Raw genomic sequence first — 23931 nt, forward strand, 5'->3', positions numbered from 1 at the left:
GGTCTGTAGCAACACCCCACTAAATATCCTGTCTTGCCTACCTCTACCTCACACCATACGCTCTCAAAATCATTTGTCTCACTACCTTCCAAATTCTCCACTCTTAGAGGATATAGGTCATCACTTATCATAAGCAGCACCCCACCACCACGCTTTCCACTCCTATCCTGGCGAAAAATGCTATACCCAGCGACTTCTATACCTGTTTTTATATCCCCTTCTGTCAACCACGTCTCAGTGATCGCAATAATTTTTGGCCAGGCTGATGCTATCTGCGCCACCAATTCCTCTCCCTTATTCCAGATACTCCTGGCATTAGTATACAGCATATAAATGCCATTGTTTCTATACCCAGCATTATCCCTTCTAGACTCCACTGGGCTCAGTCTTACCTGACATTGTCTCCCTTCTCCCAAGTATCCATTCCCACAAGAGGCCACCCCTGCTATCATCCTCCCTGGGACACACTGACTCGTACAGAACAGCAATCTCTCCAGATGCCTACGTCCTTCCTCATTCAAATGTAAACGGTCTCTCGCAAACAACTCCTCTCTTTCCTCAAACGCACTCCAAGCATCCACATATACCAATCCTCTCTTGTCACACATTCTCGCTATTATGCCATTCAATATCACCGCTCTTCTGCTCAGCTCATCATTATCATACCTAGGCAACACACACACTATTTTTCCTCTCTCTGTCTTCTTCCGTACAGTCTCAAGCAAAAATCTCATATCTCTCGCTGCCCGACTTACATTACCACTCAAGTCATTCGTTCCTACCATCACAATCATCTCATCCACCCTTTCACTTCTCTTAATTGCCATAGCCACCCTTTCTATTGTTCCTCCTGGCAAACACTCCTCACGCATCCTATCCTGAACACCACGGATCATTGAGTCACCATACATTATACCTCTTACCATTCCATCGCTCCTATTGTTTCCATTCTCTCCTCTTCTTTCATTCCCATACCTCTCTCTTCTACTGTTTCCATTCTCTCCTCTTCTAGCACTCCCATACATCTCTCTCATTCCCTCTCTCCTACTGTTTCCATTTTCTCCACTTCTAGCACTTCCATATCCCTCTCTCATTCTGTCTCTCCTACTACTGTTTCCATCCTCTCGTCTGCTAGCATTCCCATACCTCTCTCTCATTCCCTCTCTTCTACTGTTTCCAATCTCTCCTCTTCTAGCACCCCCATACCTCTCACTCATACTCCTTAAATTCTCTCTCTCTCCTACTCTGATTCGCCTTGCATTCATCTCTTCCATTCTCCTAATCTTATCTTTCATACTTCTGCTCTCATTCACTAGACATTCCACCTCCTCTTTCAACTCATCTACCTCCCTCTGCAGGTCAGTCACTCTTAATCTAAATTCACTCTCCCAAACAAAACCATCTCCTGAACTTCCACAGTCACTCACACCTTCCACACTATCAACCATTATTTTCTCATTCTCTCCTATCATACTACTTGTCTTCCTACATTCATTCTCCGTTCCTGGAGCAACAAAGTCGGATATCGATATATCTAATGTACTTATTTCCTCCAACTGCCTGCATTTTGCGCACATACGCTCTCCACTCTCTTTAACAAACCACATATGTAATTCCTTAGAAGCATACATGCCGCAAGTACTGCATGCCACAAAGTCCCTTATCATATTGCTAATAATTGAGTTCTTAAATGGCGGAGGACTTGACGTTACGCCACTTGCGACTGCTGCTGAATCCACCATCATTCCTTACTGCCGAGTAGCGTAATCCTTAATAATTATTCAATTAATAAATAAGAGGGGAAAAAAGTACAAACATCAGAACATTTAAGTACTAATATAATTAAATAAAATGAAATATAACTAAATACAGTAACTTAGCTTCGTTTTGTCTTCCACCGTTACGCATACGATTCTGAAGGTACCAACATATATTATATCGCGACAGCAACTAACTTCCGAAAAACAACCACTGAAGTACACTCGTATTCAGAGAAACAATTCAGCACTCAAAAACGTAGAAAAACGGGAAAAAAAACGGACTATTCACCGATTAAAAATCACTTTCTTCTGCACAGCTCAAATTCACTGCCACGTGCTACGGCGACGCTAGCGCCTGTGGATCTAAGAGAAGGTCACTACCCAGACTAGTTCTTAACTCCCTTAACTTAAATAAGTTCATGTCGCCGAATTGAAGCCTTTGGCTCTTCATATAATTAGTCATTAGTAACATTATTATTATTACATAACACCTACAGGGAGTCCAAAGACTCATCGAGGGAGGGCACCTATTCTACAACTCTCTGTCTCCACCAACTACAATGAACTGTAACTGCCATCATATATAACACCATCTACCGCCCATCATCACCACTAGTATTTTTTCGGACAATCACAAACATCCATGCCCACAGCAGGATTCGAACCCATAGCCTTTTGGTTGCAGAGCAGATATAGACTACTCGGCCAACCAGGCTGGCAAATTTCAAATTGTAATAAACAGAACTAATGTCCTAACATGGAATAGTTTTTGCTCTGAATATACTGGGTAGAAAATCATAAAATATTAGTAATTTCAATAAATGAATTAATTTTTTCCTTTATTAGCATTGTTTATACCATGAAACACTATTACGAATGAAGAGACATTTAAGTTGATGAGATTTTAAAATGTGTAGAAGGTCAAGGGCAGGATTGAGAGGCCATCCCTAAATGTAAAGGTGTAAAGTTATGTAAAGGTGTAGAGGAGAGTGGGAAATATATTTTTTACATGGAGAGTGGTGTCAGAATTTTTTACAATCATGGGAGTGTAAATCAGTTCAATTCGGTTTAATAGGATGGTATGTTGCTTATTCAGTGAGATCTATTATGAGTATTGACTCAAAGGTGGAAGTTTGTTGTTATAATTATAATAATATCTGGCCTGCAGTACTTGCCTCGAACAGTTAAATTGTTGTATGTTCTTATTTTTTTATTTTTTTCCCCCAGATATTTAGATTTTGTATCACTGAGGATAGAATGAATTTTGTTCTTAAATATTTGATGTATTAATATTGGTAATAAGCTAATTAAATTTGTCTATGTATGTCTAGAACCGATAGCATATCTGAAATACAGGCATATTGTAAAAGGCATCTGGAAAGTTGCAATGGTGTTTTTAGATTTTTTCAGAATAATTTGAATAGACTAGTGGTTATTTATTTATTTATTCGTATGGCATGAATATCAAAACATGCAGTACAATACACTTTAATAACATATAAAATTAAAAGTCAAAAGTCATTTTAAAAACCAATAAAATTAAAAGGTTACATCCATATTGGTCAGCTAGTTCATGGCTTCGGGTGTAGCACTTAAAAAGTGCAATTTGTCTCCTGAATATGCTCTGAGATAACACTGAGTCACAATATGGTTCACAGTTTGTCTCTGAGCTCCACAATCACAATGCGGGGATGGTCATTTACCCCATTTAAAAAGCATGTCCGCACATACACCATGACCAGTTCGTATTCTATTAAGCTGGTCCAGGATTTTCGTGGGAGGTGTGAGCAAGCATCAAAACTTTCTTGTAATTCATTGAGAGAAAATTTTATGATGTCATCTGTATGGCTCTCCCACTGTTCTTGCCACTTTTGCTTCAAGTCAAAGTTAGAATGTGGTAGTAGTTGGGCTAATTGTAGTGGTGGATGTCTTGATCTCAATCGTCGTACACTTAAGTCTGGGAGATCTAAATGTATTGGTAAGGCTGTGTTCTCCAAGATTTTCTTATACTCATGTAAGAGAGCCTTAGTCCTGTGCAGATTCGGTGGAACAATGTTACTAAGAGCTGGAAGCCAGTGTGTAGGCATTGATTTAATTGTGCCAGAAATCAGTCTCATTGTATTATTTAGTTGGCTATCAACAAGTTTAACATGTGTGCTATTTAGCCACACTGGTGAACAATATTCAGCAACAGAGAAAACTAGACCAAGAGCAGTAATCCGCATATTATCAGCTGTTGCTCCCCATGTCGTGCCTATTAGTTTTTGTATTATGTTGTTACAGGTTCTTAACTTAGCAGAAACGTTTGTTAGGTGTTGCTCATAAGAGAGCGTGCGGTCCAGGGTGCCCAAGTACTTTGGAAACTTATTGTGTCGTAGTAAACATCCTTCAAAGATGATATGTAAAGTGACATCTGCCATGTGATTATTAAGGTGAAAGCTTGATACTTCTGTTTTGTCTGGATTGAGCTGGAGCCTCCATTTTTTATAATATTCACCTATAGTTTTCAGATCTTTTGTAAGTACGTCTTCGGCCTTGACTCATGTTTTTGTGTCGAATGGCAATTACAGTGTCATCAGCATAACAGAACTTGCGTGAGATAATATCAGGCAAGTCATATGTGTATAGGTTATAAAGTATGGGTGCCAATACTGACCCTTGTGGAAGACCATTATTAAGTTTTCGTTGTCGGGACATTTTATTTCCTAATATAACTTGAAAGAAACGTTCAGTTAACATGGAGGAAATTAAGTGTGCAGTCCGTTTACATGGGACAATGCTAAGCAATTTGTATATAAGACCTTCACGCCATACTGTATCATAGGCTGCTGTTAGGTCCAAGAAGACAGCTGATGTTTTTTCTTGCTTCTGAAATCCAGCTTCTATGTATGATGTTAAAGTTAGCACTTGATCACAGCAACCACGTTTTTCTCTAAAACCAGCTTGTTCAATCAGGACATGCTGCATAATTGGTGTGGACAATCTGTTGTACAGAAGGCGCTCTAACATTTTATAGGTATGGACTAGTGGTATGGACCAATGATGAGTGTCATTTCAGTGTTGCAAAGACAAGGCTATACATTTTTAACTTTGCATCTAAGAGATTTCAGAATAAATATTATACAGTTGCCCCTTGAAGAATGTGGGTTTGAACTGCATAGGTCCATTTATATGTAGATTTTTTTAAAAATAAATATATTGGAAAATTTTTTGAGATTTGCAACAATTTGAAAAAAACTCACAGATGAACAGTGTAGCCTAGAAATATCGAAAAAATTAAGAAAAAGTTGGGTATGTTGTGAATGCATAAAATATATTTAGATACTAGTCTATTTTATCATTTACTGCCATAAAATATACACAAATCTATTATAAAAAAATAAAATTTATCAAAAATTATGCACACAAACACTACAGACTGTACAAGGTGCTGTTTGCAGTCGAGAGAAATATAAAGATGTAGTATTAAATCATAACTTTAAAATGAACTGTTATTAATTAATTAGTTAAATTTAATTAATTAGCATAAAGTAAAAATTTTATAGTGATTCATTAGTGTATAGGCTAGACTGCTGTGAAGTAATCATATCGATTACACTAGGCTACCATAAAGCATTCATATATGGTACAGCTGTAAATGTATTTTCTCTTCCTTATGATTTTCTTATTTCTAGCTTATTTTATTGTAAGAATATAGTATATAATACATATAACATTCAAAATATGTGTTAGTTAATTGTTTATATTATCAGTAAGGCTTCTGGTCAACAGTAGGCTATTAGTAGTTAAGTTTTTGGGGAGTCAAAAGTTATATGTGGATTTTTGAACAATGTGGGGGATATGCACCTCCTAACCACTGCATTGTTCAAGGGTCAACTGTCATAAAAGAAATCTGCTGCAAATTCTAGATAAGAATACATTTGAGTAACAATAATCCAGATGTAATCTCCTAAGTTCCACAGTGTTGAGAAGGTTCAGAGGTAGGCTACCAAAACACTCTTATTTGGGGCACTCCATAGCATAAAAGCTTTGCTTATCCCTTGTTTGATATAAAGAGATAAGCAGACTTTTTGCTGTGGAGTGCCCTAGATCGGAGCATGTCTTTTGACTGAAGCAAAATTATTTTTAATTAAAAAATAAAATAAAATTTATAAAAATAAAAAAAATTAAATAAAATATGTTTCTTGTTAAGCAAAATTTTATTTAAATTTATTTAAGCACTTGTAGTAATTAAAAGGATATTAAGACTCTTCCATGGGGTTCTTTGTCAATGAGTCTTTACTTATTGATGAAGGGGATTGGGTCTTCCCATTCACATAGTGCCTAAATACCTTTGAGACATATCCACCAAAGATGCATTCTAAATGCCCACTAATAGCCCATTCCTCACATGCTTCCTAACCACATCCTTACATGGCTTCCAAATTCTCTTTCAACTTGCCATAGGTTACAGAATCTCACATTTATATCTCTACTGTAAGATCTTTATAGTATACATATTTCCCCTGTCTATCTTTGTATGTCTATCTTGAGTATTTCACTGTAGGTAAAGGGGTGTGACAAGGATGTATTTTATCTCCATACCTGTTTAACTTGTACAGCGAATACATTTTAAGAATGGCAGGGCTGAAGGAGTCTTCAGTTGGAATTAAAATTGGTGGAAGAAATATTAATAATTTGAGGTATGCAGATGATACCACCTTGCTAGCAGAATGCAAAGGAGATTTGGAGGAACTTTTTATGAAATTTAAAGAAGAAAGTGCTAAATATGGTCTTAAACTTAACCCCAAAAAGACAAAAGTTATGGCAAAGTGTGAACTTAATGATTTTGAAGTAGATGGGGAGAAAATGGAAGCAATTAACAATTTTGTGTTCCTAGGATCCTGAATTGATAAAGGTGGTTATTGTACTGAAGAAGTGAGAAGATTATTACTCGGAGAGAAAGCAATGACAAATTTAAGCAAGATCTTTAAAGATAAAGATTCTTGATCAATTTTGCCTCGCAACAAAAATCAGAATCATGAAAGCAGTGGTATTCCCTGTGGTACTGTATGGATGTGAAAGTTGGACCCTAAGAAAGAGTGAAAGAAGGAAGATAGATGCATTTGAATTATGGGTTTGGAGACGCTTACTAAGAATACCATGGAATGCAAAGCAAACCAATAAATCAGTGACAGACAGAATAAAGCCAGATTGCTCACTCGAAGCTATGATCATCAAGCAAAACTTGTCATACCTCGGACATATTATGTGAGGCAAATGGAGAAGATGATGATGCTTGCTAAAGTTGATGGAAGCAGGGTGAGGAAGACCAGGAATTAGATGGGTGGATGGAGTTAAAGAAGCAACTGAAGTGTGCTTGGAAATTCTGTAAGATGTGGCCAGAGACAAATCTGAATGGAGAATGTATGTTCATAGAATCACCAGGAGTTGAAAACGACTTGAACATAACTTGGTGCATACAACATCTTTGTATGCACCAAGATGATATCTTGCGAGTAAAGAAGATATCATCTTTTTGGTCTCCCCATTTCCACAAAACCCAAATGATAGTTTATTTAAGGTTTTGATCAAATTGCCTCTGAACTTTCATCTGTAAATTTCGACGTGCTTTTCAGGATTACAAGGAAACTGGAAAAATTCAAATGATAACCAAGGTGATTAAACAAATATAAACTACAGAGCTGAGCAGATGGTTGATAAAGAGGAGATGTGATGGAACTATTAAGTGAGAGAATTCTGCTAGATTAATGCAGAGGCATTATTCCTTGAGGGGTGTTGGGGATGGGTTGGTGGGAGAGAGCTGAGCTTGAATGGGTGGGAGATATCATAGAATTATTGAAATTGTTTTTAATGTTGCATTGCAGGGTTAAAAACTGAAGTTTCTTGGAGCAAAACCCATACTTGCCTATGCTAAAGATCACATTATTCAATAACTGGGCTGCAAAATAGCTACATAAAGATCCTCTGTTTGGCAACCACAATCAAAGTTTATTCATGATCTTTCTTTTATTGCTCTAACATTATGGAAATTACCATCATACAGAGGGCATCTGAGAGAGAGGATTTTTTTGTAAGTGGTGTAAGGGAATAAAAAAGTAGATGTTGACATGAAGAGTGATATTTGGCTTGGATATAGTGGATGAGTTTGAAGTGCATTATGATTAATGGTAGTTGACATACCTCCTATAATTAAACTTCTGATTCCATTAATGATAATATTTACCAAGAATCTATGATGTGATCCTACTGTAATCATACTATAAATGAGCTGAGAAAATTCTTAATTTTTTAGTGATTTTCCAAAATTTTTTTCCCCAAATATTTTGGTTCATTAATTAGACTAGTAATTATTATTTTACTTGAATTAATTGGTTATATTAGTACATTATGTATATATTGTGATGCATTTTTAGGGATTCACAGGTCTTCCAGGACTTCAAGGCCCACCTGGAAATCCAGGAGATGATGGCCCTGAAGGGCCTCCAGGAATTAGAGGTGAAAAAGGAAATACTGGAGAATATGGAGCTATTGGACCAAAAGGAATTCGGGTAAGGAAATGAAATTAAGACTTGTTATATAGAAAATTACTGCATTTTTATGTTTAAGTATTTAGAAACAGTAATGCATTATTACAGTTTCAAGATCAGTAACTTATTATTATTATTACAGATATCTCCATGCAGTCTTTCAATCCATTGCCGGAGGAATTCCGTAATCACTAACTGTCGCTCGCACAATACTTATGATACTTTTCTTTGAACTCATTCACCAACACTGTACTCACAACTGACTCTGGCAACCCATTGCATTCCCTCACCACTCTCAAAGCAAAGAATCTAGTCCTCATATTCTTGCTAACAACACATTTATTCAATTTCTGGGGATTATCCCTAGTTTTCCTAAAAAAAATCTTTTAAGTGACTATGTCTCTATCATATCACCTTTTTTTCTGTCTATCAGCCAATTTCTGTAATCCTCAAATCTTCATTCTATACTCTTAAGGAGCATTCCTCACATTTTTCACATTAAATTGATAGTCATTTTCTTTTGTCTATAGTCAGTACATTTAAATCATCCTGAGAGATCTCTGCATCATCTTTATTAATTATTGCTGTGCCCAGTTTGATCATCAGAAAACAACTGCATATATCCCCTCAGATCTTTTCCTTTATCAATAATGTACTAATTAAATAGCAGTGGCCCAAATACAGAGTTGCAAGGCTTCTGTATTTGAGCCACTGCTATTTAACTGCTAGTCACAGAAGGACGCATGTGACTAGCCATGTGCAGTCACATGCCTTCTCCTATATTCTTCTACTCTCTGAAGTCTACCTGTCAGCCACCTTGTTATTTAAACCAATTTGATCTAATTTATGTACCAGAGTTTCATGTAATATGCTTTCAAATGCCTTTGGTAAAGTACAGCAATATTATTGTATATCCATTTTCTTTATCCAACTCAACTGTCTGTCACTTTATTATAAAAGGCAAGTAAATTTCTGAGGTATGATTATCCTTTGCAAAATCATGTTGCCCTCTATTCCGTCCATTCCCGAATTTTGTCCTTAACCAACTTCACTAATACTTTGGTAACCACCACTCCTGACATAGATGCTGAATGGTTAATAATTTACTATAGTAATTTTTTTAAGTTACTTGAAACTCCCAATAGGCAGGACAGTGGTCTCACACAGGGCACTGACATTCATCTCCCATCTAATGACAATCACAAACATGTATTAATGGTAGGATTTGAATCAATTTGAAAAATCTATCCATTCCTGAATTTTGCCCTTGACCAACTTCACTAATACCTTAGCAAATGCCACTCCTGATATGGATACTGAATGGTTGATAATTTACCTCTAGAAACTTTCTTAAGCTACTTAAAACTCCCAGTAAGCAGTCATTTTGGTAAATCATGGAGTGATACACAGGGAGAAGTGGAAGCTGGAATGAATGCAGAAACAGCTAGCGAATGGAGTCACTGATAACAGAAAGAAAGAAGTGAAATAAGATAACAGAAAGAAAGAAGTGAAATAAGAGAAATGAGGGCTTGAATGGTGATTCAATCATAAAAGGTGTGATTGACGAACAATTGGCAAAATCATGCTTTATGGGTATGAAAATTAATGATAATAGTGAGGCTATTAGATCACTAAAGGGTGAGATGAAAGTATTGGCTGGAACAAATGATTTGAAAGAAGAAAAGTATAACATGAGAGAGGATATGAAAGAAGTACTGTAAGTAACAAAAAAAAAAGTAAGAGAGTTAAGATAGTGAGTCTGTGCCATGGTATGATAGAGTAGAGTTTAGGAGGGTCATAATAGCAAATGAATTGATGCATAGGTTATGCAGGAGTTGTGTGGAGTCAGTTTGACAGGAAAAGGACTTATAGAAGAAGGACGGTCTGCATCTGAATGGATTTGGTGTTCGGAGACTGGAAAAAGTGTTTTGAAAGAAATGAAAGTGGATGTCCAAAATCAGGGAAACTAGAGCTTTTTTTGGGGGGGGGGGCTGTTGAGTAGATATGCAGACATCAGTGAGGCATTTGAGTGTAAGAATGTGTATAATAATACGCCTAAGCTAGTACCAGTGGTAACAAACCAGAATGGGGTAGTTAGCGTCTGGATAGTGGTGGGCCTAAGGAGCTTTTGCACTTTATGTACACTAATGCCAGGAGCATTCGGGGGATGAGCAGGAAGAATTTTTGGCATTGATTAGTTCATCCTGGCGAAAGGTTACTGGCATTAGTGAGACATCGCTAATAGAAGTTAGTGATTGATGATAGTCATTGAACTGCAACCAAAGTGAGTAGGTTCAACTGAAAGCCAGTGAAAATATTACATTTGAGGCTATCTGGTGTTGAGATAGAGGCCAGCAAAACAAAATATAAAGTTGGATGCTGCTGCTGTAGACCACAGAGATGATGGAGATAGTATGCATCAGCAAATACATTCAATGAGTGGAGGGGAGGTAATTATTATGGGGGATAGAGGACACATGGGAGAAAGGAAATGGAATTATACAGTTATTAAGGGATAATTACCTGAGATAGCATGTGATGGACTACTAGGGATTTGAGAGTGCTCAATCTAGTAATTACATTGAGAATTTGTCTATAACAAATGTGACCATGCTGCCACCAATTGGCAAGAGTAATCATATGGTCTTGATCTGAGAGGTGGTCAAATGTGTGCAATTTTCAGTTAAGATAGGGTATATATGGAATTATGTGGCTGGTGAGTATGACAAGCTTAGGTGATTGTTTGGACTGTTTCCATGGCATGTAAAACTGCAAGCATTGGATGTTGATAGTGCATGGAAAGTGGTAAATGGCTGACTTCATCCCTTGAGTCAGGAGAGTAAATCAAATGGAAGTTAAATGGATGAATGTCATCACTAAGCTGAAGCTGCAAAAAAAGTAACAATTGTAGAGGGGAATCATCATGATCATCATCAAATTCCTGATATATACCCTCAAGGGGTGTACAGGATATGATAGTACTACATGAAAAATTTACATAATTACTAACTTCCTATCTACAATTTTCCTCCAAATCAGTCTGTTATCTGTCAAGACTCCAACATTATCAGATCTTATATTTCTGTATTCTGAAGCACTTTTTACTGTATCACTCCACCTATATCTTGGTCTTCCTCTGGATCTTTTTTCCAGCCAACCTAGCAGAGAACACTTGTTTTTGCTAATCTTTCCTTGCTCATTCTATTTAAGTGACCATACCACCTGAGATTAGCTCTGCTAATGCATTCCTGGATGCTGAAAATGTCAAGTTCTTTCCTAATATCCTCGTTTTTAATATGATATTGCCATTGATGCCATCTGTTCATGCCTCTAATCTTTCTCAGGACTCGCATATCTGCAGTCTCTAGTCTTTGGTCAAGTGTTTTACTTCTGACCCAGCTTTCAGATCCATAAGTTAAAATTGATTTGAACACTGTCTTGTATACAGCTAATTTAGTGTTTTGGCTAATTTCTCTCTTATTCCATATAAATTTATTCAGTTGACTTCCTACCACACAAACTTTGTTGATTCTGTTGTCTATTTCCATATTTAATTTACTATCTTCACTAAAAATTGTGAAGTAGGCAAAAATAAAATAGGCAGAAACATTTTCAACGTTTCTGCCTATTTTATTGTCTTTGTCTTGTTATTGCTGACCTTCCTACCATATCTATTACAACATTTATTCAATTTAGTCAGGGAATCTGCAGACTTGTAATGGATTTATTTGGAAGTATAACATCATCTGCATAAAGCAAAGAACTGAGATGAACATCTCCAATTTTGATATCAGATTTAATACCACTTTCCTTCATATTATTATTATTACATCACACCTCTAGGGAGTCCAAAGACTCATCGAGGGAGGGCATCTACTCTACAACTCTTCGTCTCACTACTCCACCAACCTTCATCATCTACCACCAACGCCATTTATTGCCGACTACCACCACTAGTACTTTCACATATAATTTGAAATTTCATATGATCCATATAGATAACGAATAACAGAGGAGATAATGTACATCTTTGTCTGACACCAGATTTAGCATTAAACCACATTCTGTACTTCCTTCAATTATAACTGTTGACTTACAACTCAAATAAACACTAAGTATTGCTTGATATAATGCTCCATTGACACCATATAACTGTAGCTTTTCGAATAGCTTCTCTCTCTTGGCACCTTGTCATGTGCTTTTTCCAGATCTACAAAACTTAAATACAGATCTTTGTTATATTCCCATGATTTCTCAACTATCTGTCGTAAAATTAAAATCTGATCCCGACAGCCTCTATTTGGCCTGAATCCAGCTTGTTCTTTACCAAGCTTCTCTTCCACAATCCTTCTCAACCATTTCTCAAGTTTACTTGCATAAATCTTACCAGGAACACTCAGTAGGGAAATACCTCTGTAATGTAGAGGGAATTTAAGGAGAAAAAAAGAAAAAGTGACCAGCAGGCACATCAGCAATAGAAGTAAAAGAAAAAATGTTTATGGCAGAATGACTTTAATGAATGCCAATGGTAGGGAAGTAACTGAATCAGTCTAAATAGTAGAATTACTAAGTGAACACTTTGCAAGAGTATATCATCCAGGTGGTAATATTACAGGAACAAGAGAGGCAGAGGTGTATATGGGAATTAAAGTAAATGAAATGAAGAACCTTAATGTGAATACAGCTGTGGGATTGGATGGTATACCAGCTCAAGTTTGATGTGAAGCTGTGAGGGAATTGTCAGTGCTCTTGATCATATTGTTTAATCTAAGTCTCAGCTCTGAGTTAGTCCCAAGAGGGTGAAAAGAGGGGAAAATAGTTCCATTCCATAAAGGAGGCTACAAGACTGATGTAACAAATTATTGAATGAATAGCATATCAGGAATTTATTATTATTATTATTATTATTACGGGTATCTCCATGAAGTCAGTAGACTCATCGCGGGAGACCCAAACTAGCAAAACAATATCTGTCATATCTCTTCTTGAATTCATTTACAGACAAAGAGCTCACAACTAAGTCAGGCAATGAATTCCACTCATTCACCACCCTCCAGGCAAAAAACCTTGTTCTGACACCTTTGTTAACCACACTCTTCTTTAATTTCCAGAGATGGCCTCTTGTTCTTCCATCACTATCACACAGCTGAAACATTTCCCCTGCATCAATCCTATAAAAACCTTTTAGTAATTTGAATGTTTCTATCATATCCCTCATTCACCACCCTCCAGGCAAAAAACCTTGTTCTGACACCTTTGTTAACCACACTCTTCTTTAATTTCCAGAGATGGCCTCTTGTTCTTCCATCACTATCGCACAGCTGAAACATTTCCCCTGCATCAATCCTATAAAAACCTTTTAGTAATTTGAATGTTTCTATCATATCCCCTCTTCTTCGCCTATCAACCAATCTCTGCAATCCACAAGCTCTCAATCTATCAATGTAGGGAGCATTTTTTATATCACTCACCAACTTGGTCACTCTTCTCTGAACCCTCTCCACAGCCTCCTCATCTCCAAGGAATCCAGGTGACCAGACCTGAGCACAGTAATCCAAATGTGGAAGTATCAATGCTTTATAAAGGGGAATAATAACCTCTTTATCTCTGTATGTCAGTGTGTTCCTCAACAACCAAGTAATCCTATGTGCAATCTTGGACACCTTAGCAATGTGTCCTCTGAACTTCATCTCCCTATCTACCAATACCCCTAAGTCCCTAGCCTCATCAATCTCTTGGAGTACCTTTCCATCAATGTAGTACACAGCTGGTAATCTTTTAATCCCAAAATGCATGACTTTACACTTTTCCACATTGAACTGACATCCATTTTCTTTTGCCCATTTTACCAGCTTATTTAAATCCTCCTGCAAACTTTCAACATCAGCTTGATTTTTTATTGCACTACACAACTTTGCATCATCAGCAAACAACTGAATATCTCCCTTTAAGCCATTTCCTATATCATTTATATACAAATTAAACAACATTGGCCCAAGCACAGAGCCCTGAGGCACACCACTGGTCACCTGCCTCATTCTGGACTCGGCTCCTCCATACACCACCTTATGGTATCTCTCCCTGAGCCATTCTCCTATCCATATCACCAATTTAATATCCATTCCCATCTGCTCCAATTTGCGTAACAGTGTTCTATGGGGTATCCTGTCAAAAGCCTTAGCAAAATCCAGAAGTACCACTGTGTAGCCAGTTCCTTTGTCCAACTCAGATGTTATTCTATTATGAATAGTTAATAGATTGCTAAGGCAGGATCTACCTTTAACAAAACCATGTTGGCCTCTATAGAGTATCATATCCTGATCCACCCATTCTTGAATTTTGTCTTTAACCAACTTTTCCAATACTTTTACCACTACTCCTGAGATGGTGATTGGTCTGTAATTCAATACCGCAGTTTTAGAGCCACCCTTATGCAAAGGAACCACTTTGCCTAACTTCCACTCCCTAGGGACCATACCAGAGTTCAAACTTAAATTAAATATCCAGGTAAGAGGGGTTGACAATTCCTTTGCACATTCACGCAACACCCGAGCTGATATTCCATCTAAGCCTACTGCAGTGTTTGCATTTAAGTTTTGCAATATATTTAATACCTCTGATTCTTTAGCTTCAATTCTCACATTTGGTATTGCTATAGGTGTAGAGATATCCTCACTTGGGTGATAGACTTTCGAGAAGTGATCACTCAGTAACTCGACTATTACATCTGATTTTGTCACTTCAATACCATCAACACCCACTTGACCATTTTGTCAAACGTATTAGAGAAGTTGGTCAAAAACAAAATACAGGAATGGATAGATAGAAATGGGATACTGTATGGGGGAGGGGGGCAAGATGGTTTAGTTTTGTGAAGGGTATGTCATGCCTCAGTAACTTGCTCACGTTCTATAATTCAGTGACAGCTGAGTTGGTTAAAGGTAATTAGTTTACAGTGATTCTGGTGGACCTTGCCAAAGCCTTTGACAGGATACCACATGGCATTCTAATCAGTATGCCCATGTATTGAATAATAGTACTGATCGATATTTTGCAATAAATATATTTAAAGGAAAAAAAAAACTTGTCAAAGTTTGTATTTTATTTGTCTGAATCTATAATTTTTTCTCTAAAAGGAATCCAAAAGAACGCCTGTGACTAGTGGAATGCTGCAGGGTTCTGTTCTTGGGCTGTTACTGTTTAATTTATTCATTAATGATATACAAGTGGATCTGAGAGAAACTGTTCAGTTATTTGCTGATGATACAAAGTTGGGGTAGAGCAATAGTTAATACAGATGATGTCAAAATTTTGCAGGATGATTTGGATAGATTGGCAGACTGGGCAAAGGAAAATGGATGTCGTTTTAATGTGTAAAGTGTAAGGTTATGCATTTTGGGGCGAAAGATCACCAGCTGTATACCAGATTGGTGGAACTGTACTCCATGAAATTGACGAAGCCCAAGACTTGGAATTGTCAGTGGATAGGGAGTTAAAGTTTAGAGGGCACATTGCAAAAGTGGCTAAAGCAGCTCATCAGATTACTTGGTTACCGAAGAATACTTTGACAAGCAGATTATTGTTCTTTTTTATTGAGCTTTGATAAGACCCCATCTTGAGTACTACATGGATCTGGGTGGCAAGGTTTTTTGGTGTTGAGGAGGTGGAGATGATCCAGAGGTAAGTGACCAAGATGGTAGCAGGTCTATGGAATGTACCTTATGAAAACAGGTTGAAGATTTGTGGGTCACAGAAATTGCTTGATAGGGAAAAAAGGGATTATATGATTGAGACATACAAATTACTGAGGGATTTTTATAAGGTTAATTCAGAGGAAATTTTTCAGAACAGGTGTGGTGGTGGGAGGACTAGGAGCCATCCATGGAAACTAAGTAAGAGTGTAGTTAGTAAGGGTGTTAGAACTAGGCTTTTTACTTGGAAAGTGGTGAATGAGTGGAATAGTTTGCCAGAATCTGTTGTAGGTGCCATGACTGTGAATGAGTTCAAAGCAAAGTATGATAGATACTGTGCAAATGTTGGATAGTTCTTGACATGTTTAAGACCTCCCTTGATGAGTCTGACTCCTTGGAGTAGCCTGTAATAATAATAATAGCTGGTGCATGTAGTATGTGCCCTTCCTTGTTGAGTCCCTGACTCCCTTGGGTCTCTCTTAATAATAACAGTATTCTTGAGAAAGCATATCAAAAGTTCCTGACAAATAAGTCAGCTTGTGCTCTTAGAGAATACAGAGACAAATATAAGAAAGTGAAACACTGGGTAAAACTAGCTAAGCAAAAGTCATGGGAGGACTTTGGCAAGAACATAGAAAATAAATATCAAGAAGGTGGTAAGATATTCTGTAGGTTGTTGAAGAAGCTTAGAAATGGAAGAAAGAGTGCTGTAAAAGGAGTTAGAGATGATGAAGGTGACATGAAAACAGGAGAAAAAGATATCCTTGAAGTATGGAGTAATTACTTCAAAAAATTGCTAAATGAAACAAGCAGTGATAGCACGGTGGTAAAAAACAATCATACAGTCAGGAATACATATCCATACTTGAAGTAGAAAAAACCATCAAATGTTTGAAATGTGGAAAGGCAGCAGGAATAGATGATATTCGACCAGAAATGCTGAAGTATGGTGGTAAAAAAAAAAAGTCTTATAGTTCAGAAGGCCTGGACAGAGGGATGAATTCCCGATGATTGGATTAGAGTTCTAATAGTATCCATATAGAAAAAGGAAAATAAAACTGAATGCGAGAATTACAGAGGTATATCCCTATTGAGTGTTCCTGGCAAGAACTATGCATGTCTACTTGAGAAACGGTTGAGAAGAATTGTGGAAGAAAAACTTGGTCAAGAACAAGCTGGATTCAGGTCAGATAGAGGCTGTCAGGATCAGATCAGATCAGGATCTCAAATAGTTGAGAAAGCATGGGAATATAACAAAGATCTGTATTTAAGTTTTGTTGATCTGGAAAAGGCATATGACAAGGTGCCAAGAGGGAAGCTATTCAATACGCTACAGTTATATGGTGTCAATTGGGCATTATATCAAGTGATACTTAGTCTTTATTGAGTTGTAAGTCAGCAGTTAGAATTGAAGTACAGGAAAATGGTTTAATGTTAAATCTGGTGTGAGGATGTACAGTATCTCCTCTGTTATTCATTATCTATATGGATCACATTATGAAGGAAAGTGGTATTAAACATGATATCTGAATTGGAGATGTTAATGTCAGCTCTTTGCTTTATTCGGACGATGTTATATTTCTAAATAAATCCACTACAAGTTTGCAAGATTCCCTGACTAAATTGAATAACTGTTGTAATAGATATGGTATGAAGGTCAGCATTAAAAAGACAATGAAAATAGGTAGAATTGTTGCAAATGTTAACTGTGTTGTGAACGGGCAACCTGTGGAACAAGCAAAACATTTCGGCTACTTAGGCAAGATTTTTACTGAAGAAGGTAAATTAAATATGGAAATAGACAACAGCATCAAAAAGCTGGTATGGTAGGAAGTCAATTGAATAAATTTATATGGAAGAAGAGAGAAATTAGTCGGAACAGTAAATTAGCTGTATACAAGACTTATGGATCTGAGAGCTGGGTCAGAAGTAAAACACTTGATTAAAGACTAGAGACCGCAGATATGAGAGTTGAGAAAGATTAGAGGCACGAACAGATGGCATCAAGGGCAATATCATATTAAAAACATGGATATTAGAAAAGAATATGACATTGTCAGCATCCAGGAATGCATTTGCAGAGCTAATCTCAGGTGGTATGGTCAATTAAACAGAATGGGCGAGGAAAGGTTAGGAAAACAAGTATTCTCTGCCAGGTTGGCAGGAAAACGACCCAGAGGAAGACCAAAATATAGGTGGATTGATACGGTACAACGTGCCTTAGACGATAGAAATATAAGATCTGATAATGTTGGAGTCTTGGCAAGTAACAGACTGATTTGGAGGAAAATTGTAGATAGGAAGTTAGTAATGATGTAAAATTTTCATGTAGTACTATCATATCCTGTACACCCCTTGAGGGTACATGGCAGGAATTTGATGATGATGATGATGATAATCTTGAGGTTTTTAGACCACCATTATTGTTAAGAATAAAGTGGTTGTTAAGAATTTCACAGGCTTCTTTAAGTTTATGCATATACCATGTTTAGGTGTGATGTAAACAAGAGATGCCTTTTATAGTCTATTCAGAGCATGAACAGAAAAGCTAGATTTTCCATAATTATTATATATAATGTGCTGTTTATGATCTTTTTTTTTGGAAAGAAATTGTGCATTCTATATCACCTATATAGGGCAGATTACAGGTGCAATGAATACTGTATACTCCAGGGTGTCCTAGTGGAGGAAGTGGATCCTTGGATGAGTTGTATAAGTTCTTTCATTTTGCAGGAGGTTTTAAGGTAGCATTAAGGTGTTATTTCTGTAGTATTCTGTCTATTTTATCTGATATATTGCTTTAATGTAATCACTGCAGTTTTATTGTAATCTATTTTATTTTTGTTTTTATATGAAGTCTCGTGAAGAATTTTGTTGATAGTATTTTTGCTGTAGCCATTTTTCAGGAAGGTACTGCTGATAACTTTTAATTCATGTTTAAATGCTTGCTTACTGGAGCAAATCTTTAAGCCCTGTGTTTTAGTTTATTAATAACACCCTAGTTTTTGTGTTGGGTGGTGGTTAGAGTTTATGTATACATATTTGCCAGTATGTGTAGGCTTACACTAAACAGTGGTTGAAACACTGCTGGAAGGAAGCTGTGTGACAAGAGTATCAAGAAAAGGAACTGTGTTCTGACTTTCAATTGTGAATTGTATATGTTTATGTTGTTTGTTTAGGTGGCTGATGAAAATGTGGTGGCCATGTGACCAAATAATGAAAACATCAATGTATCTAAGCCATACTTCAGGTTTTAAAGTAAAGGAATCTAGTGCACATTGCTCAAAAGCTTCCATATAAAAGTTAACAATTGGGTAGGATAATGGTGAGCCATGGTTCTGCCTACTTTTTTTTTTTTTTTTTTTTTTGTAGGTAAAAAGTATTTTTCCGAACAAAATTGCCAGAACTTAGTACAATGGCAAAGAGCACTGTGATATAGAGCAGAAATTTGTCCTGTAAAAGAACTGTGTCATTGATTGGAATATTTGTGAAAAGGTCAGAGATGTCAAAACTAACTAATCACTTTTTTAAAGTGTGATGTTCTTAATTTGCCGGCCTGGTTGGCCGAGCGGTTAGCGTATCTGTTCTCCAGCCAAAAGCTTCGGGTTCGAATCCCGCAGTGGGTATGGATGTTTGTGAGTGTCTGTGGAAATGGTAGTGGTGGTAGCAGGCGGTAGATGGCGTTGGTGTGGTTGCGGTTAGTTGTAGTTGGTGGATTGAGTAGTGGAGATAGAGAGTTGTAAAGTAGGTGCCCTCCCTCGATGAGTCTTTGGACTCCCTGGAGGTGTCACGTAATAATAATAATAATAATAATAATAATAATAATAAATTTTTGTTGACAAAATGTTTTTTTTTTAATATAGGAGGGGAATGACCTACCAGCTCCTTGAGTGTTAACACTAGTTTCTTGGCTAGATGACAATTGGATGTTACTTTCATGTTGGCTTTTTTTTTTTAGTAGACTTTAGGCCAGTTGAATAACAGTTGTCCAATATAGCTTGATTGGGTATTGATTAATATAGCTTTTCTTTTTATATATTTGTGTATACTCCAGATGACGACCTTAATACTAAGGTCAAAACATGAAATTAAAGCAATTATATTCCTAACATGGCTGTAGTCTCCATAATTTACTAAAATGATTGCTGATCACTATGCAACAGTAAAGGAAAAGATTTCCAATAAGCAGGGCAATGGTCTTGCACTGGACATTGAAATTAATTTCCCATCTAATCACGATCACAAACATATATTATTATTATATTAACACGGATACCTCCATGGAGTCCAAAGACTCATTGCTGGAGATATCTATCATACTTCTCCTTGAACCCATTAACAGACAAAGCACTCCCAACTCACTCCGACAACCCACTCCACTCATTCACAACTCTCCAAGCAAAAAATATAATCCTCACATGCCTACTAACCATACCTTTATTCAACTTCCAGGGATGACCATTTGTTCTGGACTCTCTAGCCAAGTGCTGAAACATTTCTCCTTCTTCTATCGTCTTCAGCACGTGGCGGTGAATTTGAGCTGTGCAGAAGAAAGTGATTTTTAATCGGTGAATAGTCCGCTTTTTTCCCCGTTTTTCTATGTTTTTGAGTGCTAAATTGTTTCTCTGAATATGAGTGTACTTCAGTGGTTGTTTTTTGGAAGTTAGTTGCTGTCGCGATATAATATATTTTGGTACCGTCGGAATCGAACGCTTAATGGTGGAAGACAAAACGAAGCTAAGTTACTGTATTTAGTTATATTTCATTTTATTTAATTATATTTAGTAGTTAAATATTCTGATGTTTGTACTTTTTTTTCCTCTTATTTATTAATTGAAGAATTATTAAAGATTACGCTACTCGGCAGTAAGGAATGATGGTGGATTCAGCAGCAGTCGCAAGTGGCGTAACGCCAAGTCCTCCGCCATTTAAGAACTCGATTATTAGCAATATCATAAGGGACTTTGTGGCATGCAGTACTTGCGGCATGTATGCATCTTGGGAATTATATATGTGGCTTGTTAAAGAGAGTGGAAAGCGTATGTGCACAAAATGCAGGCAGTTGGAGGAAATAAGTACATTAGATATATCGATATCCGACTTTGTTGCTCCAGGAACAGGGAATGAATGTAGGAAGACAAGTAGTGTGATAGGAGAGAATGAGAAAATAATAGTTGATAGTGTGGAAGGTGTGAGTGACTGTGAAAGTTTAGGAGATGGTTTTGTTTGGGAGAGTGAATTTAGATTAAGAGTGACTGACCTGCAGTGGGAGATAGATGAGTTGAAAGAGGAGGTGGAATGTCTTGTGAATGAGAGCAGAAGTATGAAAGATAAGATGAGGAGAATGGAAGAGATAAATGCAAGGCGAATCAGAGTAGGAGAGAGAGAGAATTTAGGGAGTATGAGTGAGAGGTATGGGGGTGCTAGAAGAGGAGAGGATGGAAACAGTAGGAGAGACGGAATGAGAGAGATATGGAAGTGCTAGAAGAGGAGAGAATGGAAACGGTAGGAGAGATGGAATGAGAGAGAGGTATGGGAATGCTAGAAGACGAGAGGATGGAAACAGTAGTAGGAGAGACAGAATGAGAGAGGGATATGGAAGTGCTAGAAGTGGAGAAAATGGAAACAGTAGGAGAGAGGGAATGAGAGAGATGTATGGGAGTGCTAGAAGAGGAGAGAATGGAAACAGTAGAAGAGAGAGGTATGGGAATGAAAGAAGAGGAGAGAATGGAAACAATAGGAGCGAGGGAATGGTAAGAGGTATAATGTATGGCGACTCAATGATCCGTGGTGTTCAAGATAGGATGCGTGAGGAGTGTTTGCCAGGAGGAACAATAGGAAGGGTGGCTATGGCAATTAAGAGAGGTGAAAGGGTGGATGAGATGATTGTGATGGTAGGAACGAATGACTTGAGTGGTAATGTAAGTTGGGCAGCAAGAGATATGAGATTTTTGCTTGAGACTGTACGGAAGAAGACAGAGAGAGGAAAAATAGTGTGTGTGTTGCCTAGGTATGATAATGATGAGCTGAGCAGAAGAGCGGTGATATTGAATGGCATAATAGCAAGAATGTGTGACAATAGAGGACTGGTATATGTGAATGCTTGGAGTGCGTTTGAGGAAAGAGAGGAATTGTATGCGAGAGACCGTTTACATTTGAATGAGGAAGGACGTAGGCATCTGGAGAGATTGCTGTTCTGAATGAGTCGGTGTGTCCCAGGGAGGATGATAGCAGGGGTGGCCTCTTGTGGGAATGGATACTTGGGAGACGGGAGACAATGTCAGGTAACACTGAGCCCAGTGGAGTCTAGAAGGGATAATGCTGGGTATAGAAACAATGGCATTTATATGCTTTATACTAATGCCAGGAGTATCTGGAATAAGGGAGAGGAATTAGTGGTGCAGATAGCATCAGCCTGGCCAAAAATTATTCCAGGGATGGCCTCTTGTCATCACTCCAAAAGGAGTGATGACAAGAGGCCATCCCTGGAAGTTACGAAAGGAAACTGTGAGCAAGAGGGTAAGGAGTGGTTTCTTTGTGTGGAGGGTGGTTGAGTTGTGGAATGCATTGCCTGATGGAGTGGTGGGAGCGAGAACGGTCAGTGAGTTTAAAGAGTGGTATGATATACTTTGTGTTTCTCAGGGGGGGGGGTGAAGACCTCCCCTCGATGAGTCTTGACAGACTTTGTCTTTGGAAGGACATAAAGTCCTTCTCTACATAGAGAAAGACATATCATCTACATATCGAGGGACATAGAGAAAAGGACATAAAGTCCTTTTCTCTATGTCCCTCGATGAGTCTTTTGACTCCTCGGAGGCCTGAATAATAATAATAATCATATCCACTCTTTTTTTCCTATCAACGAACTTCTGCAATCCACACAACCTCAATCTATTCTCATAAGGAACATTCCACAGGCCATCACCATCTTGGTCACTTGCCTGTGTATCCTCTCCACCACTTCCTCATCACCAAGAAACCCAGGGGACCAGACTTCAGCACAGTAATCCAGATGTGGAGGCCTTATAAAGAGGAATAACAATTTCCTTTTCTCTACTTGTTAATGTTTTCTTCAATAACCAAATAATCTTATGGGCTACCTTAGCAATATGTCCTCTAATCTCTGTAATCTCTAGCTTCATCTATTTCCTGGAGTACAGTGCCATCAATGTGATTCATGGCTTGTAATCTATTTATCCCAAAATGCATGATTTTACATTTCTTGACATTAAACTGACACCCATTAACTTTTTCCCATGCTGACAACCTATATAAATCATCCTGCAAGCTCTCCACATCATCTTGATTAACTATTACTGTACCTAATTTCGCATCATCAGCTAACAACTGAATATTTCCTATATCATTTATGTACAAATTAAGCAGCAATGGTTCCAGCACTGAAACTTGCGGCACACCTCACTTGTTTTTGCATTGATTCTGTTCCTCCATATACCAATTTTTGATATCTTTCCAGCAGTCAAACCAGTGTCATATCCATCTCAGCTTGTTCTAATTTGTGGAACAGGGTTCCATGTGGTATTCTGTCAAATGTCTTTACAAATGTAGCAAAATCATTGTGTAGCCATTTCCTTTATCCAACTCAGCTGTTACTCTGTTATAAAAAGTTAGTAAATTACTAAGGCTTGACTGACCCTTCACAAAGCCATGCTGACACCCTCATATGGTATCATATTTTTATCTACCTATTTTTGAGTAGATAAAATTTTTTTTACTAATTTTTCTAGTACTTTTACCACCACGCCTCAGATACTAATTTCCTACTGCAGTCTTAGGACCTCCCTTATGCAAAGGAATTATTTTGCACTCTTTCCACTCCCTTGGAACACTACCAGAGTTGAGACTTAATTAAAGAGCCTTGTTAAAGGCATTGCCAGTTTCCTTGCACATTCTTGCAATATGCTAGCTGATATCCCTTTTAGTCCCACA

General features: G+C 37.5%; 1 protein-coding gene across 1 annotated transcript in view; it reads left to right on the forward strand.

Annotated features, from left to right (window-relative positions):
* Positions 1-23931, forward strand: part of LOC150100509 (uncharacterized) — a 1094033-nt gene that overhangs the window by 166253 nt on the left and 903849 nt on the right. Inside the window, exon 3 of the mRNA XM_090402670.1 lies at positions 8177-8311. Coding sequence (XP_090258796.1) covers positions 8177-8311 — 135 coding nt within the window. The remainder of the gene's footprint in view (positions 1-8176; positions 8312-23931) is intronic.

Source organism: Typopeltis vanoorti, chromosome 13 (genome assembly GCF_054136105.1).
Source record: "Typopeltis vanoorti isolate ZY-2024b chromosome 13, IOZ_Tvanoo_1.0, whole genome shotgun sequence".
Classification (NCBI taxonomy): domain Eukaryota; kingdom Metazoa; phylum Arthropoda; class Arachnida; order Uropygi; family Thelyphonidae; genus Typopeltis; species Typopeltis vanoorti.